This window comes from Hylobates moloch, unplaced genomic scaffold (assembly GCF_009828535.3).
Source record: "Hylobates moloch isolate HMO894 unplaced genomic scaffold, HMol_V3 SCAFFOLD_3, whole genome shotgun sequence".
Taxonomy (NCBI): domain Eukaryota; kingdom Metazoa; phylum Chordata; class Mammalia; order Primates; family Hylobatidae; genus Hylobates; species Hylobates moloch.
Window position 1 is genome coordinate 150,057,645 of NW_026652278.1, and position 18,155 is coordinate 150,075,799.

Sequence of the window (18,155 nt, forward strand, 5' to 3'; positions counted from 1 at the left end):
CATGACTTAAGACAGCAGATGAGAATTTCTATAGCATGAATTTCAGAATACATTTCTGCCTCTGAAGTTTCTCAGAAGTAAATGACATTAGACTGTGATTGAAAGAAAAGTAAACATAGATATTTGGCAAGTGCTGCCTTTGTTCTCTTTGACCATTCATAAAAGAACATGCTAAATGTAGCAAGTGAAACTAGAAGGGACCCTTAAGAGTTCTTAAAATTGCAACATTGGGTTGTACATTTTTATTTCATTTTATTGGTTTCCATAAATAGTGAAAACATCATACAAAGATGTTTTCCTGAATATCAATATGGTTCTTATTTTTTCTGTCTTCAAATATTTGCACAATATAATAATTTGTCTGATAGTATCAAACATATTGTTTTATCATGTAAATATCTTGATTAGTAAAATTCAACTGAATTAATTTATTTCATAAAATAAAATTCTGTGAATACCTTTTGAGTGGGAATCAGAAAGGTTATTAGGTCCTAAATCACAAATATTTTACGTGCTTCAACTTTACATGGATATAATTAGCCAGAAGGTAGAATGACCCCTAAAAATTACATTATTTGCTATAGATGATGACACTTCCCTGGGAGTATATCCATTGCCTTATATTTCCATTTAGTTTATTCCTTATCCAGATCTTCATTCTGTCACCCCAATTTAGTTCTCCTTTAAGGCTTTCTTATTTCTATCAATGGTGTCATATTTTAGTCTTATCATTTGTGTCCCTTTTATGATTCATATTTATTCAGTTGCCACTTCAGGTATGGTTCCTTAACAAGTCTTATTTTTTAAAATATGCTTTCAATTTAATTGTCGTGCATTAAAGGTCATAAACTCACATTTTTGCAAAAGTTATCTAAGTAATTCCATTTCCCCCAATTTCCCTATTCTTCAGTTAAATTTTCATTCCACTAAAAAGATCATAAATTTTAAAAATACTGTTTTCACTATCATTTCTCTTTTTGGAAGTTTGTTATTCAGTATCTACAGAAGCAGTGAAAGATTATAGTTAGGTCTCCATTGCCTAAATTAATTCCAAGTTTTTAAACTAGTTTCAATTTTCACCTCTCTCCCTTAAAAGCTGTTTATGACCTACTTTCTTGTCTTACCTATATCAACAATTTTAAATTAAATCATTTACTTCTTTCTTTCAGTTTTGCTCAGTGACCTCCCCATATGGTATTTCCATACTTGCTTTCATACCTTTACTCATTCTGTGCCTGTCATTGCTATAATTTCATTTTTTTTTTTTTTTGTCTGTTAACAATCTACTCTTTGGGGCCAGGCGCAGTGGCTCATGCCTGCAATCCCAGCACTTTGGGAGGCCGAGGCTGTTGGATCACGAGGTCAAGAGACCGAGACTATCCTGGCCAACATGGTGAAACCCTGTCTCTACGAAAAATTCAAAAATTAGGCGTGGTGGCGAGCGCCTATAATCCTAGCTACTCGGGAGGCTGGGGCAGGAGAATCACTTGAACCCGGGAGGTGGAGGTTGCAGTGAGCCGAGATTGCGCCACTGCACTCCAGCCTGTCAACAGAGTGAGACTCTGTCTCAAAAAAAAAAAAAAAAAAGAAAAAGAAAAAACAAAAACAAACGAACAAAAAAATCTACTCTTTGGGGTTATAGCTTCTTTTTAAAGCAGTTTACTCATCATTTTACCCTAGTTTTTCTTCACTTTCACTTTTTACACACACTCACATTATTGCTAATATGAGTATTTACAGTACACTTCAATCACGGTGTGCATAAGAGCATACTGATTCCCTGTATGCTATTTCCTACTCAACCTTTTACCCTGTCTTTGAAGAAATATCTACTTCAGATATAATTGTAACATAAATATTCATCTGATTTTTTAAAGCTCACAAATATCAGTATTTTAACAATCCGAATGTTTTTAAAAAGTGACTCAATATTTGTATGATTAAGGCTATAAGGTCATGGAAAGAAAAGCCTACTCTTTTGAGTATAATTTTGATATTCCAGTCGTATATTTTCATTGAATACACAAGAAAAGAAGGGATTCTATAGAAATAGACATCATGTAAAGAATATATGCCTTGCTGTAAACATTGAATAATCAAAGGATATCCAATTTAGATTTTATATTAAAAGACAAACTAACTTCTCTTTCCTTGATTGATCTCAGTTTACTTTACCTTCACCTGATCTCATCACTTTCAGAATAATGCAGAGCACCATACTATATCTGATGCATTGGGAGAAAGTTTTTAAAAACGGTATGCATAGTAAATCATTGACTGAACTCTCAAGGGTTAAAATGTAAGAGGTTTATTCTCCTTTTATCAAGCAACGTCTACAGACAGAGCATCCACATGGTGTAAGCTACAAAAGAAGGATGTATGCGACAGACTTACATGAAATCATTAAGTCACAGACACTTTATATGGTTCATGTTCACAAGGAAGAAAATTGCTAAAAAGTAAAGCAGATTCAATAAGTAGAAACATAAGCTGATTTTTGTTGTTTATTAAATCTACCTCGCATAATGTTTCTGCTAAGAAGAAATCTACTGTATCACACAGCTCAGGATGCTATATACACATAAGATATTACACACTATAAAATTTCAGGTTTCTAAGCAGTTTTACACAATTTAAACTTGAGTAAAATTTGTATATTTAAAAAAGACCTTATTGGATTACCTTAAGTAAATGGAGGTCATTTCAACAGCCCATTAACATTTTTTTGCAACAATAAAAACAAAAATAAGTACAAAGATTTTCAAAACATGTAAGCTATTACTTTAAGCCTGGATAATTATCTGCTTATTTTAATAAACCAGCTCTCTAGTTTTAATCTACTTCTGCTGGCCTTCTCGTTTCCTCTTAAAACAAAACAGAAGCAACAATTTTTACTTCTCTACAGTGTCTCAAGTAGGAGGATTAGTTAGGTTTCAAACTACAGCACATAGTGAGAAGGTGCTTGTAGGATTACAAGGAGATGAATAAAAGAAATTATTTGGGGAAATTATTTAGAATAAAAGTTTTTGATACGTTATATTTAAATAGCAAAAACAATGGAGAACTACATTTTTACTTACCACTGTCAGGCTACCCCTTTATTCCCAACTTATATTACTAATTCTTCTAAGCCACTAATACCGCATCAATTCTCTTGCCAGTTTTCTTTTCCTAGGTGTTAATTTCCCTATATATGGTTTACTCTAGCAGACAAAAGTAATGTTTCTTTTTTAGAACCAAAAGTTCCTGATGATGAAACATTGAACTATATGAAAAGAAACAATCTATTAATAAATAATCTATTCTGCTAGTAATAAACATCTGTAGGCAGTTGACATCCCAGACAAACTTGCATTAAAAATATAATGCACTCTAGTGATTGAAAGCAAAATGAGTAGATTGCAAATATTTTGACTGTAATTATTTTTCCTCCCTTCCTCCCCACTTTCTATAGCATGCTGCAGATTATACAGTAAATGTCAAGTAGAGTTTGACACCTGTATACAACCTAAGGCCAACTTATGCCTTCAACTGATAGTTCATTGAGGGTTAAACAAAAGACTGAAGGCAGGATTTGGCGCAAGAGATGTTTTTTTAACAACAAGAGATTTATAGTTATGAGGGCATTTAGTACGCAGGTTTTAGTCTTCCTTTTCCTCCTGTGACATTCCCTTCAAGGCACAAAATATTATAAACAGTGGACAGGACCGAATATTTTGAATTAAGAATTTTAAGGTTCCACAACACCTTTTATTTGTTTAATCATACCAAAATGACAGAGAAAAAAAATAAACTACCCTCAAAATGAAATAATGCTTTATGTCATCTGAAATTCCCTGCAGCTTAGTTTTTTAAATGATTTAAATCCTACTTTATTGTTTAAAGCATAATTTACACATTTGATTCTTGTGACTGATATGATTTCTCATTAAATATTGTGCTGAGTATTTCTAATTAACCAATATAATTAATTGTGTATGTCTTAGTCAAAAACAATTTATTTTATTTGGGCCAACCAAGTAAATTTTGTTTGACTAGGATATAAACTTGAAAAGTTAAGTTGTAAATTTAAACAATGGATTAAGTGCAATGTATTGCAAAACGCTTCATTAAATAATTGTATCATAGGGTTTTTAGGCATCTCCAACCCAAATGACTGTATTTCCTTTCTCAACTTCAGTGATCTCACAGTTTAATTTATTGAGTCGTCCATCTAGGATGAAGAGAGAGTCCTTGGAAGGTGTCATCAGGTATTGACCAAACAAGCCACTGTCCTGGATTTGCCTGTTTTTCCGGTTCCAAGGCCATTCTTCTGCCTTGAGTGGTTCCTTGAGACTCTTTATCATCTTGACCTTCCCAGAAGAGAGCTCCACAAAGAGCACATCAGTTTGTGTGCTTGAACTACCGTAGATGTTATATTGGTGGGCTTCAGTAAAGGATGGTTGAAATGCCAGATCAGATATGTGCAGATTTGTGTGAATATCAAAAGCCTCCTGTATTTCTCCTCTGATGGTAATGTACTGAACCCTTACAAGACCTTTCACATCATTAATGCTGACAAGGTAGTGGCCATCTGGAGAGACATATGGAGTGCCTGTCACATCACTATTGAACCCAATGACTGAGTCAGTTACACCGTCCACCATGACCTGTGAGGAAACTGCTCCGGTGCTGTCAGGTTTGCAGCCAACGAAGTAGTAGCCTCCCAAGTGTGTATATGCCAATGACTGAGGAACACACTTATAGTCCTTCAAGTTAATTGTCTTGATGTATGACATGGTTTCAAGATCAATTTTTTGTAGTGCAGCTTCATCTTTATGAAGAATAAATCCAAACCTGAAAAAAATGAAAATCAGAGTTAAACAAGAAACAACGGAGTTTTTAGCCATAAGAAAAAAACTAGATACAGGTGGAAAGGTCCATCACAAGCCCAGGCTCTAATTGTCAGGCGAGGCAGCAATTTGTGTTACAATTGTCTAGAAATAATCTGTAGATTGTGCCACTCTCCTTCTTTCTCTAGGTCATTCTTTCATTACATCCAAATCATCATAACTCATGCTGTAGAAAGAAAAATAATTAAAAGCATACATCTAGTTAATTGCAGCAACAAATTTTGCTTTTAACATAGTGGAAAGAAGAAGTATACATTATTCTGTAAGTCTCTAGACCATGTGATATTAAATAAGCTTGGTTAACTATTGCCAAACCCAGCAACGGTAAAAGGCTTGAATATATATTGGTTTCACTCATTTCATTTACTTCTTATATTTTTTGGACATTAAATAAATCTGACATTCATCATTATTTAGATAAATTTAAGTATAACATTTTTCAACCTTCGATGTTTATATTGCTATTTTTAATGATATGCCTGCATTTTATTTGTTATCCTATACTGAATAATGAAGAACTTTATTTTTATATTAAAGCCAATTAAACAATTTTTGTTTGTTTGTTTTGTTGACCTTAAATTAGTTCAGAACTTTTCGAAGCATATTTGCTAAATATTGCTTGAGAATTATCAGAGATACCTGTGGCAAGTATAAATATATTTTAAAACTCACCTAGAACACAAGCAACTTTTAGCAAAAATAAGTTAAGCAAGATACAATGAGATAGAAACTATTAAACAAAATTATATCCAAAGTAGATATTGGCCAATAGAATTGTAAAGGACTTTTATTTATGTTTGCATTAACAATACTGATTGTCACCTTCTAATAGTTCTAAAAGCTCATAATAAAAACAAGAGAAATATTTTTCCATTCACCGTGTTCATAAGTAATACAATGAAATTACTTTATTATAAGTATTAAGATAAAGCAAAACAAAAACTCTAAAGAGAGCCAATTATGTTATCATCACCTGTGTAATTATCTTTATGCTAATTATCACAAATAATTATCACACGTAGTTTTATTTATGTAAAAAAATGACCATTTCCACACATAGTACAAAATATGGTGCAATCAGAGTAATATCTCTTTAAAATTTTAAATGTAAGCATTTAGCAAGCTCAAAAATATAAATAAACTTACATATTAAATATCATAGAAAAATAAAATATTCTCAAAATCAGTCCTGTTTTGCAATTGCAGAAGAAAGGGGGTGCCTACACACAGGTGTTTTATGAAAATAGACATAAAATTGTAATTGCTTCCATTCTTCTTACATTAAATATAGTTGACAAACCATATTATAATTTTAGCTATATTTAAAATTTATGAGGAGACTATTTGCTGTCATTGGAGAGAGTACAAATTCTTCTATATGAATGAAAATTCGCAATGTGTAGCTACTCCTTTATAAAGCTTTCTTAAATATTTGTTCAACAACTACTAAATGCAAGACACTGGGAATATATTGCAGATCAACATAACTCTCCCTGTCTCCAATGAGTCTAGACATTTTGAGTGATAAAAAAGTGAAACAGGGCTAGTGAATAAAGCTTGATTATAGCATTCTGCTATACTATTACCTAATTTTGTAACTATTTCTTGTTCCATGTATTTGAAATGGCATAAAGCAATATATTTGAAAATAATATTTTGAGTGTATTTCTGAATGATGCCCACCACTTGTAGCTTATTTGCTGTTTATCTTTTCTGTGTCCTTAATAAATGTGTTTGTGTCCTTTCAGTAAACCCAGCTCATACCATACCCATTCAGGATAAATTTCAGTCTTGATTATGATGGTATGAAGAAACATTCATACTGTTGATAATTACTTATAAATATTTTCATTAAAATATTAATGCCTTGTGTATAAACATAGTGTAGTTTTAAAATCCTATCTGTATGATAAGGAATAAAAAAGCTTCAAACTGTCAACTGAGTCCCATATTTCTGTGTCTCTGCATCAAAAAATCATAAACATCATAAGTATCACTATGTAATCTCAGATTTGTCTGAAAAAATAACTCCATTTACTATAAACATATAATATTTTTCTATTAATGGACAACCATTAAGGATGTATAGGTGTGTAAATATATTGGTATTATTTGCAAAATTATGAATTATGTTGAAAAATATCTTTCTGTTATAAATTGTAATTGAGCTCAGAGGAAAAGCAGTACTAGGCTCACTGAATAAAAGCAATAAGCCAATCAAGCTTTGGCATTTCAGCTGTCCTCTTAACCTTGAGTCTTCTAGTCCCTTTGGGCTAGATTTTCAATTGCTAATGAGGAAGAATGAGACAAGCTCTCTTTACTCCTGAACAATTTTAACTTTGATACTACCAAATGTACTCAAGTTTTCTGTGATACAATCTAGCTACTTTTGGAAGAAATTAAAAATTAAAAAAAAAATGGTCCAGTTAAAAATGCAGATCTTTGTGGGATGATAAAATTACATCTATTTTGGCATCTGCACTGTAAGCTCCTTTAGGGCTGGAGATGTAGCTACATGAGCAGATGCATGAGAATGCCTGCAATTTTTCACCACTGATTTATTGATTAGGAAGTGGTGTCTCTAATTCAAAATTTCCCCAGTACAGATTGATATTCAGAAGTCTCCCACTGTTCATTAGTCTCTGATTAATATTTACGAGGCTCTCAACTTTCATGCCTGCTTAGTATAATAAAATCCTGCACAGTATTAGGCCTAACATAGTTTGTCTAGTATTTGTCAGAATGTGTACAGAAAGTTGCAGACTGAGAAATAAGAGTTAAAATTGACTCTCAAAATTACTGCTTTTTTAAGGAAATTAATGCCAATAGAAAAGCGTGGGCTCTCAGCATAGCATGGTATGGATTGTCAAATTTGGTGAAAAGAGTTATAGTTATTTCTTTTTTCCAAATCATTTTCTCTTTCTGAATGTCTAATCAATGTAGTTTATTATAAAGTTCATAAAAAGGCTCAACTTTAATTACTGCTTTCATGATTTAAACTAAGATCCTGAAATGATTCATTTGAAGAGACTTGTTTTGGATGAAGTAAGGGCTTTCATTCCAAGCTAACTTATTTTCATGATCCAGATTTTCAAAATAATAGACCTTACGTAAATGTGACCTTATGTAAAGTCCTTGACTTCCACGAGTTCCAATTCCTTCATCAGCAGGAAGAGGATAAAAGTACTACCTTGCTCTGAGGATGACAGTAAATGTATGTATACTACCAGGCATGCAGTAGATTCTCAATAAATAGAAATTGCCAGTCCTTTACACCGTGAGTAGCATTATTTTCCAATTATTAATCACATAAAACATTTTCTGTGGGATAACAGATTATTATAACCCAAGGATGAGAAAAACAACACAAACTTATTATCAATTTTTCTGTGCAGGTAATATTCTCACAATGTTAAAAATAAATAGTGTTACCCAAGTGTGTCTATAATTTTCCATTAATGTGTTTTAGAGAGATCACATTGACAATAAAAATACATGTTTTTATTCTTGCTCTCACTTGTACCAACAGTGTCTATGTCCAGTCCACATATTGGTTTATCACCAAATATCTCACATTGTTAAAAATAAAGACAGCCTAGCTCACTCTACCTCCACCTTCACTAGAGGCACTGCTTCAGTACTTACTGAGAACGTGGAGCAGTAGGCTATGGCATACTAGGTGAACCTGAGCTCTGCACAGATGATGGGATTTAAAATAGATCCTCGGCTTACCCAAGAATTTTTGCTAAAAGTCACAGAAAATTTTGTGGCTTACTTTAGGACCTGGATATCAAAGGACATGGAGAGGCTGCAGTCAGCGTTTATGTCACAGCAATTCAGGAGACTTGTAAGAGAAGTTATTTGGCCGAGGAAGGAAGAGGACAGTATTTAGGGATGCATGGTTGAAAACCACAAAGCCTGATAGAGTCAGTGCTTGAAGGTCTCCATATCCCCCAAAGCCAGGCAGCAATTCTTGCAATTGAGTAATGGATGATTTCCCACGTCCTTTACTCAATCCCTGGTCAGACAGTATCATAAAACAAGGTTCCAGGCATTGTCACCTGAGCACTTGCCATGTTACAATGCTCCTATTCTCTTTTCAAATTAGTCGCCTGAGATGCTACTGAAGAAATCTCATGATTGCAAGCAACTCCCTGTGTAAATTTGTCATGGTCACCACCAAGAGCAATGTCCCCATATGGTCTCAGATACATCAAAGCTCGTAAGTAAAGAACACTGCAAGATTTGCAGAGTACAATCATTCTGTCTCCTGGCTTAACATAGCACTGGCTGTCTCCAGAGTCCTCAGAACTTCTCACCTCAACAGTTCTTCTTACTACCGACTTTCAATGTTTAACCACTGAGGCTCAATCTCCATACAAATAGCTGGAAAGGACCAAATGCTTCCTCCCCATTCCTACATGATCTTCTTCCTCAAACCCCATCATCTACACAGCCTCAGATTTCAAAACAAGCCTTCGCACGTGCATTAATTGTCGCAAATGAAAAGTAGTGAGGGGTGATTGGGTGTGTTTGAGGAATGGGTTACCCAAACACTCTATCCTGTTATAAAAACCAACTGTGCTGCAATTCACATCTAAAACAAAAGCATTTTGAAAGCTGTTCCGATGTCCCAATTATTAAAGTCATATTCTTTGAAAAAAAATTCCAGGACCACAGAATTTGAACAGCCATAGGAATTTGTATTATGGGAATTTTACTTGTGAAGACTTAAATCCAAAACACATGATTAAGTGGTTAGTGTTTTATAAATAAGTGTGGGTCATATTATTAATATCTAGCTTTTCTAATTGGATTATAAATGTCATGTTTTCTAACTGAAGGTAAGAAATGCTGAACATATAAGATGCTACAATCATATTTCTTCTCCTACACATAATTAATAAGTAAACCCACTCAAAATATGCTGTTTCAATGACATCTTCCATTGTGTTATAGCTGACACAGAATTTTCATGGACATAAACCATAAATCTGACATGAGCTATCATTCATTTATGAATAAATGAATATAAGGGAATTTATATTTAGTTTTTTCTATTATCCCACACCAACCATTGTAAGAAAAGATTGAATGCCCTTCCTACTCAAGTACCAGAGGATTCAGTTTTTATCTGAACATCATCACATAAATAGTTCAGTAAAACATACCTGTTTATAAAGGGTGGTCACATTCATGTTTGTGAGAGGGGAAGCAGAGAGAACTAGAACTGCCACATTTAGTAAAGATTTATTACAAGAGCAAGGACAGTTTCTGAATGGTCCTAATGCTTAGATGTGTTTCACAAATGATAGCACTTTGAAGTTTTCTGTTTCCAAAGCATAGGTTAAAAGCTAAAATAAACCACAGGCTGTTCTCCCACCTGAATAAGTACATTATAGAAATTCTAAATTAAACATTTTAGCTATATTACTTCTTCCCTAAATTTCACTTTTAGACTTTTTTCCTTAAAAAACTAGAATGTGCTTCTGAACATAGAAGTCCTTATTTTCTTTCAGTATTCTATTTATTCTGATATGTAGGGATTCTAATTGTTCTAGGCAAAATCAAAACCTAAATCCATAATTGAATTTTAGTACATTCAAAGTGTCCAGTTGCTTACCAGGATTAGTATTGCAGTATAAAGGTCTATTACTTCTAGTGAGTAATTGGGACATATGGCAAAATCAGATTTTTAAATTTTAATTATTTATTTTTTTTGAGACAGGGTTTCACTCTTTTGCCCAGGCTGGAGTTCAGTGGCCTGATCTTAGGTAAGTGCAGCCTCTGACTCCTGGGCTCAAGGGAATCCCTACCTCAGACTCCTGAGTAGCTGGGACTACAGGCATATACCACATGCTTTGCTAGTTTTCATATTTTTTGTAGAGATGGGTCTTGCTGTGTTGTCAAGGCTAGCCTTGAACTCCTGGATTCAAAGGATCCTCCCACCTTGGCCTCCCAGTGTGCTGAGATTATAGAAATAAACCACTGTACCCAGCTAAAATCTATGTACATCATATATATTGTAGATTGTATTTCAAATATTAAAGCCCTCTAACTCTTTTTCAGGAGATTAAGAGCTTAGGACACAAAACTGACAACTACGTCTCAAGGTGGCATTTTATAAAATTGGTTGTTCTTCCTAATTTGGGATTGAAAAAATAACCTGAAAATCTGAAAAGAGTAGCTTCCGTAAAGTCATTCATTTTTTAGATTAATGTGCGTTTTATGCAGGAGTTGATAAATGGGTCAGAGGTGGCATAAAAGAAACAGAGTAAGCAATTAGAAGAACGAGAAAATGTTTATGAAGTACAGAGGTAGAAATAGAAAAGTAAGATGAAACAAAGGGAGAAGCAAGGCAAAACACATTGGTAATATTTTTTGATTACAACAGTGGCTCACACCTGTAATCCCAACACATTGGGATGCTGAGGTGGATGGATCACTTGAGGCCAGGCATTCAAAACCAGCCTGGCCAACATGGCAAAAACCTGTCTCTACTAAAAATACAAAAATTAGCCAGGTATGGTGGCGTGCACCTGTAGTCCCAGCTACTTGGGAGGCTGCAGTGGGAGAATCACTTGAACCCGGGAGGCAGAGGTTGCAGTGAGTGAAGATCAAGCCACTGCACTCCAGCCTGGGCAAAAGAGTGAGAATCTGTCTCAAAAAAAGAAAAGGAAAAGCAGTTTTAAAATCTATTAATTAATCAAAAAATATTACCAACGTGTTCATTTTATACATGCAAGAGAGAAACAGTAACTGAAAAAAAATTTTATGAAGAAACAGATTTTGCATTCGTTGGATTCTAAATACCATATGACCAAATTCAATAGTTATTCACAATCTACTATGTATGTACACTGTGAAAAACACTATGAAGGAAATGGAGAGAAAATAAATGGTCTTTATCCTTAAGGTAAACTACAGTCAAGCAGAAGGGTGCTTATATTCCTATGCCTTGACTTTCAAAGGGTGTTTCCGGAACCTCTTCAAAGATGGGAGAAGGGATGGATGTAGCTACATCCCGGCTTCAGCTAGTAAATTACATTTTTGTTATGTTAGGCTTTCATTTGAAGAGAGAGTTTATATTGGTCTAGATGCCAGAAGGAAAGGGCAAATTCTAATTGGAATAGATCAAGAGGGGCACAATAAAGTGACTATTTTCAGAGAAGTGTCAACTGACCACAAGGGATAATGCAGTAATATGAGGAGAGTAACAATGAAGCTGTTACCACTGCTGGTCCTTGAAGAAAGGAGCTATTTGCAAATGTATGCTTCCTGAGGAGCTGTGAATTCTGATCTGAGGAAACCACTGCTCTCCTATAAATGAGCAGACAAGGAGCCGATGGTGGGGGCTAGTACTCTGGTCCCATTCCTTGCAATCTCCAGTCAGGCCTCTCATTTTCCAAACCAACAAGAAACCATATTAGCGAGGCTTTTGGGATGGAGGGCAAGGTGCAGAGGAGTGGCAAGTGTACCTGGGGATGGAAATGCAAAACAGCAGTCCCAGAGTTCCTTAGCCAAATAGTGTGAAAAACTCAAGTCTAGTGAATGTATAGAGCTACATGGAGTGAGGACGTGACATGTATATTTAATTTCTAATAGGGTTCATTTGACAGCTGATAAAGAAAAATTGTATCAACTTTGCAAGTGGGGAACATAAATTGTTTTAACTTTTGTTTTTACCTGAAATGAATATTTAGGTAACATTTTCTTACTTCTGGTAAAATTTTAGAAAATGCTTCTTAACATTTAATTATAGGTAAAATACACTTTTTTTTTTTTTTTTGAGACAGAGTCTCACTCTGTCGCCCAGGCTGGAGTGCAGTGGTGCAATCTCAGCTCACTGCAACCTCCACCTTCTGGGTTCAAGTGATTCTCCTGCCTCAGCCTCCCAAGTAGCTGGGATCACAGATGCGTGCCACTGTGCCCAGCTAATTTTTTGCATTTTTAATAGAGATGGGGTTTCACCATGTTAGCCAGGATGGTCTAGATCCCCTGGCCTGGTGATCTGCATGCCTCAGCCTCCCAAAGTGCAGGGATTACAGGCGTGAGCCACCACACCTGGCCAATACACGTAATTTTAATAACCATGTAGTAAAGGTTACACACAGGATCAATACTAGTTAATGTATTATTATTTTCCAATTACCCTTTACAATTTCTCCAGACACATTAAAACTGCATGAGTAATTATTGCTTACCAGACTATGTAATATACATAAAATAGATTGTAATATATGTTTAGAAATTTATCTGGATTTGCTATTTTTAAAAAAGTTTATATTTTGGTTTGCCTGTCTTGGAGTATGTGCAAATTAGGGAAAATAAAGTCAAAGTTGTGTTTTGCTTTTAGGGTCTTCAAATTATCTCTAAATAAACATTTGGAAGCATTTTAGCCTTTGACTCCTATGTTTTCCTTGAGCTATTAAATTAATGGTTGGATTTATTTAACTATTATTGATTTAAGAAGAAATAGCCTTTTTGTAGATACCAAATTTTAAATCAAAGACAAGAGATAAATCCTGAAGGGATTTAAATAGCAAACAGATTCTAGAAGCAGGTATTCTAAAAACCTGACAGTGAACAAATTCTCCAGGTCAAGGCCTATCATCGAAATTATATTTCAGAACTAAAAATACAATACTAACCAATATAACAATAAAAGATGAAGATATTTAGCAGATTAGAAATTGCAAACATAGGGGCAAAGAAGATATAATAGAATATAGGTAACACTAGAAAATTAACTGTAAACCTACTGTTAAACTAAATAATTTGAAATGTCAAGGGGCACAAAATAATATAAAATTAATATATTTTATACATACTAACAAAAACTAATCAAGAGAGAGAATTGGAAAAATGACTGATTAATATTAGCAACTAAAAAGGTAAAATATCTATGAACACACAGAAGCAGAAATAAGTTTTTCTTTCTATTGTAATTAAAAATGACTGAAATAAATAGAAATCTATCACATTCCTTTAAAATATGCTAAAACTCAATCTATAAATTTAATATACTCTTTCAAAATATTAACATTTTATAATTAGATTGGCTGATTCTAAAATCTAAAATTAAAATACTAATGCTGTTTAACTTGGTAAACTGACTGTAAATTTTATGGAAACCCTACCATAAAAGACAGCTGATAGGTTTTGAGAAAAAAAACTGTGGGAGATTTTTTCTCCTGTATATTTATATGTATTATACAGGTGCTAGAAGGAAATCAGTGAAGAATTTATTTATTAAGAAAGAGAAAGACCAATGAAATAAATAGACTGTTCAGAAATATACTACATGTATATGGGCTGCAAGTGGAAAGTAATGGACTATTCATAAAATCAGGACAAATACAAAGCTACCTCAAGAGAGAGACAAACAGTTGAACTAATACCTTAAATACTAGATTGTTGTAATAATGGCCTCCAATTAATCCTACCTGCCAGTATCAATGCCCTTGGGTAGTCCTCTCCCACACTGACCCTAGACTTGGCCATGTGACTTGTTTATGCCCACGGGACATCAGCAAACAGGAGGAAGCAGAGACTTGACTAGTTAGGGCTTTCCCTCTTAGAGTACTGCAGTCACTTTTTGAAGAATGTTGTATAGGATCATTAATCATAAAAAAAAACACTGAGAGAGAAGCCCACCCATCCCAGATATCCTAGCTGAGCTCAGCCATCAACCAATCCAAAAGTGACCGAAGTTACATGAACGCACACGATTGATTAAGTAAAATATGGCAGGCCACACTATAGATTTCTGTGGATGATTATAAAGCAGTAGACTAAATATAAACAGAGCAACAAGAATATTTCTTTAAAATGTAGCATTGAAAGAAAATCAGTAAGACACAGCTGGGTGCAGTGGCTCATGCCTGCAATCCCAGCACTTTGGGAAGCCGAGGAACTCAGATGACCTGAGGTCAGGAGTTCAAGACCAGCCTAGCCAACATGGTGAAACTCCACCTCTACTAAAAATACAAAAAAAAAATTAGCTGGACGTGGTGGCATGTGCCTGCAATCCCAGCTACTCAGGAAGCAGCGGCAGGAGAATGGCTTGAACCTGGGAGGCAGAGGTTGCGGTGAGCTGAGATCACACCACTGCACTCCAGCCTGGGTGACAGAGCAAGACTCTGTCTTAAAAAAAAAAAAAAGAAAAGAAGTAAGATGCAGTATGGGATATAGGCCATATTATCATTTATATAAATGAAAACTGTAAAAAAAAAAACACAGCAAACACAAACAAGCCAAAAAGCTATACCTATTTTATAAGAAAAACACAAAGCAAAGGATACTTTAAACATGAGAGTTGTTGACTACACAGTTTGGAGAAGGAAAATAAAGTGTGGAATAGAAATAAAGACAATTGATAAACTAATAAAAGAAGGATCTTGTCCATATAAATAATTGTGGTATTCTGCGAACTAGGGAGTATAATGAATTAATTCAACTCTCTTTACTCTCTTCTACCCCAAATCAAAAGATCAGTTACTTATCTTGAGGATGGGAGTAGCACTTTACAAGTGTAGAAACTGTGCAGGTGAAAGGCAGGGGATAAAGGGGAGATTTTTCAAAATACGTAACTTCTGTTTGTATGCCTTTAACAATGTGAATGTCTTACCCATTCAACAAATTTTGTTCTAGGTCAAAAACACAAAGAAAACTATTCGATTATATTTTCCTAAATATAATATAAATTTCCTGATTTTATATAGTCCTTGTATATGTATATATACATGAACATAAAAACCTCTATATACACGCACATACATGCACATAAATACTACACTCCATTGTTATAAATTTAAACACTGTAGTGGTGTCTTAACAAGACAGAAAATATTGGTGGAATATAATAAAGATTTTAGAAGCAAACATACCATATGTATAAAATTAATAATAGAATAAAGGTAGCATTTTATATCAGTAGGGAAATATAGGCTATATAATATAGTGGGTTGAGCTAAACACTGTATAATCTAGAGTATTGAGGCAATTTAATATTAAAACACATGTATATATAATTTTTAACATAAAATGATATCTATATAGATGAGAAAATTGAAGTGAAGAATAAAATTATATACAGTATTTGACGATTGGTATTAATAGTATTATAATGCTATTAGAAACAACATACATATTGAAGAAGAGACTTTTTAAAGCAAGATGAAAGTCATGTAAGTTAAAAGCATAAAGCTTGACAAAGGTGACTATATTAAAAATAAACAATGGTTAAGGTAATCTAACAAATGAGAGAAAATATGACAGAAAAGATCAATATTCTGACTATAAAATGAATTATTAATAGTCAAAACAAGAAACTGAAAAGGAAATGTAACAAATGGCTATTACTCATATAAGGGAGGAATTAATGATCTATAAACATCAGAAGATTCACAATCTTCTAAATAATTAGATGAATGTAAATTAAATTCCTAAAAAGATATATGTATTTCACCATTTAATTGGCAACAACAATAAAGTGTGTTAAGATCTGAGACTGCTAAGGATGTGAACAAATATAATCTCTCATATAGTATTGGTAGAAACATAATTGTTTTAGGTTTTCTGGATAACGATTTGGCATTCTTTCATAAAAGTTAAGTTGTGACTCTGCTTTAATAAAGCAATAACGTCCCTCAGTATTTCCCCTTAATAAATGCTCATAAATGGCCACAAAGTAGCATGCACAAGGATATTTATGGCAGCACTGGTTGCAACAAGAAAATGTAGAAATATTCAAATGTAAAACAATGGAGAAATGCTTAAACTATGAACCTTCCACCAAATGAAATTCCACGCCGTAGTTGTAAAAATGATAGTGTATTAGTACTGACACAGAGATGTCTCCAAAATTATTCATTTTAAATGGAATATATTCCAGATATAAAAAATACTGCATATTTTAATGCTCTTTTATGTAATTGCTTCAGTAAATAATCTGAGAGATTACTCAACAACCTGCTGCATCGTCCTAAAGAGAAACAGCTACGAGCCCTTATAAAAGGAGACTTTACTTATTACCATATATACTTCTGCATTGTTTGGATATTGCTTCTATGCATCAAAATATATAAAGAAGATCCTCAACTTTTCAACTTCATTATGTTTTAACTAAATGAAATTGTATCAGTTAGTCTCATTTTAATTTCACAAATTAGAAGTACATAATTTTAAAGACTGCTCAATGGAATTGGCACTTTCTTATATTCGTAATGGCAGTGTAACTTGCATGTACAAAATAATTAGTAATTAGCATGAAGAGTCTTCCACATATGTCTGCCCCTTGTGATACTAACTCACTTCTGATCAACTATTCTGAGGAAATAACAATAAATATGAATAAAGCTTTATGCATGAATACATTTTAACATTGTTATGTTGTAGGAAACATTTTAAGCAATTTAAAAGCCCAGACATAAATGAATATTTATGTAAATGACAAATGATATAGCCACTTGGTGCAATAGAATACACATGTTAAAAAATGTTTATAAAACACTAATTTAAGATTCAATAAATTATATAAACATAGCACAATATTGTATGAATGGTATAATTAAGCCATTAAAAATAAAATAAGCAAAGTCTGTGCATGGACTGAAGAGATACATGCTCAGAGGTTAACTGTGGTTATGGAAAACTGCATTAAACTTGTTTTGTTATGTTTTACAGCAGACCCCTGAACAACATAGGGGATAGTGGCACTGATGTCATGAATGGTCAAAAGCCTGCTCATAACTTTTCACTCCCCAGAAATGTAATTACTAAGAGCCTACTGCTGACCTGAAGCCTTACCGTAACACAAACAATTAACACATATTTTGTATGTTATATAAATTGTATAATTTATTCTTACAATAAAGCAAGCTAGAGGAAAGAAAATGTTATTTAGAAAATCATAATGAAGAGAAAATACACTTACAGTACTGTACTATATTTTTCATTGCCATGAGTTTGCATCATCTGTTTACAAGATGAATACTCTGTCTAAAATGGCAGGCAACCACATCTGTAGACCTCCATCTGCGGTACATATCAAGCAAACCAACTTTTTCTTTTAATATCATGACTTAATTCTGATCCTTGGGAGCATTTCCACATCACTTAGTGGTATTTTGTTTGTGTCTAATAATGTTATTCAAAGTTTATGGCATTGCATTGAACATGGTCAAAAATACTTGAGCACAGTGAGTGATCACTTTCTACTGTGATACAAAATTTACTGGAGAGACGAACTGCTCACGTGGA

At 33.7% G+C, this 18,155-nt stretch overlaps 1 protein-coding gene across 5 annotated transcripts in view; it reads right to left on the bottom strand.

Annotated features, from left to right (window-relative positions):
- Positions 1 to 2,292: 2,292 nt before the first annotated feature.
- Positions 2,293 to 18,155, bottom strand: part of FSTL5 (follistatin like 5) — a 786,207-nt gene continuing 770,344 nt past the window's right edge. For all 5 annotated transcript variants that reach the window (XM_032148724.2, XM_032148716.2, XM_032148719.2 and 2 more), the window contains one exon: positions 2,293 to 4,836. In XM_032148724.2, coding sequence (XP_032004615.1) covers positions 4,134 to 4,836 — 703 coding nt within the window. In that variant the 3' untranslated portion in view covers positions 2,293 to 4,133. The remainder of the gene's footprint in view (positions 4,837 to 18,155) is intronic.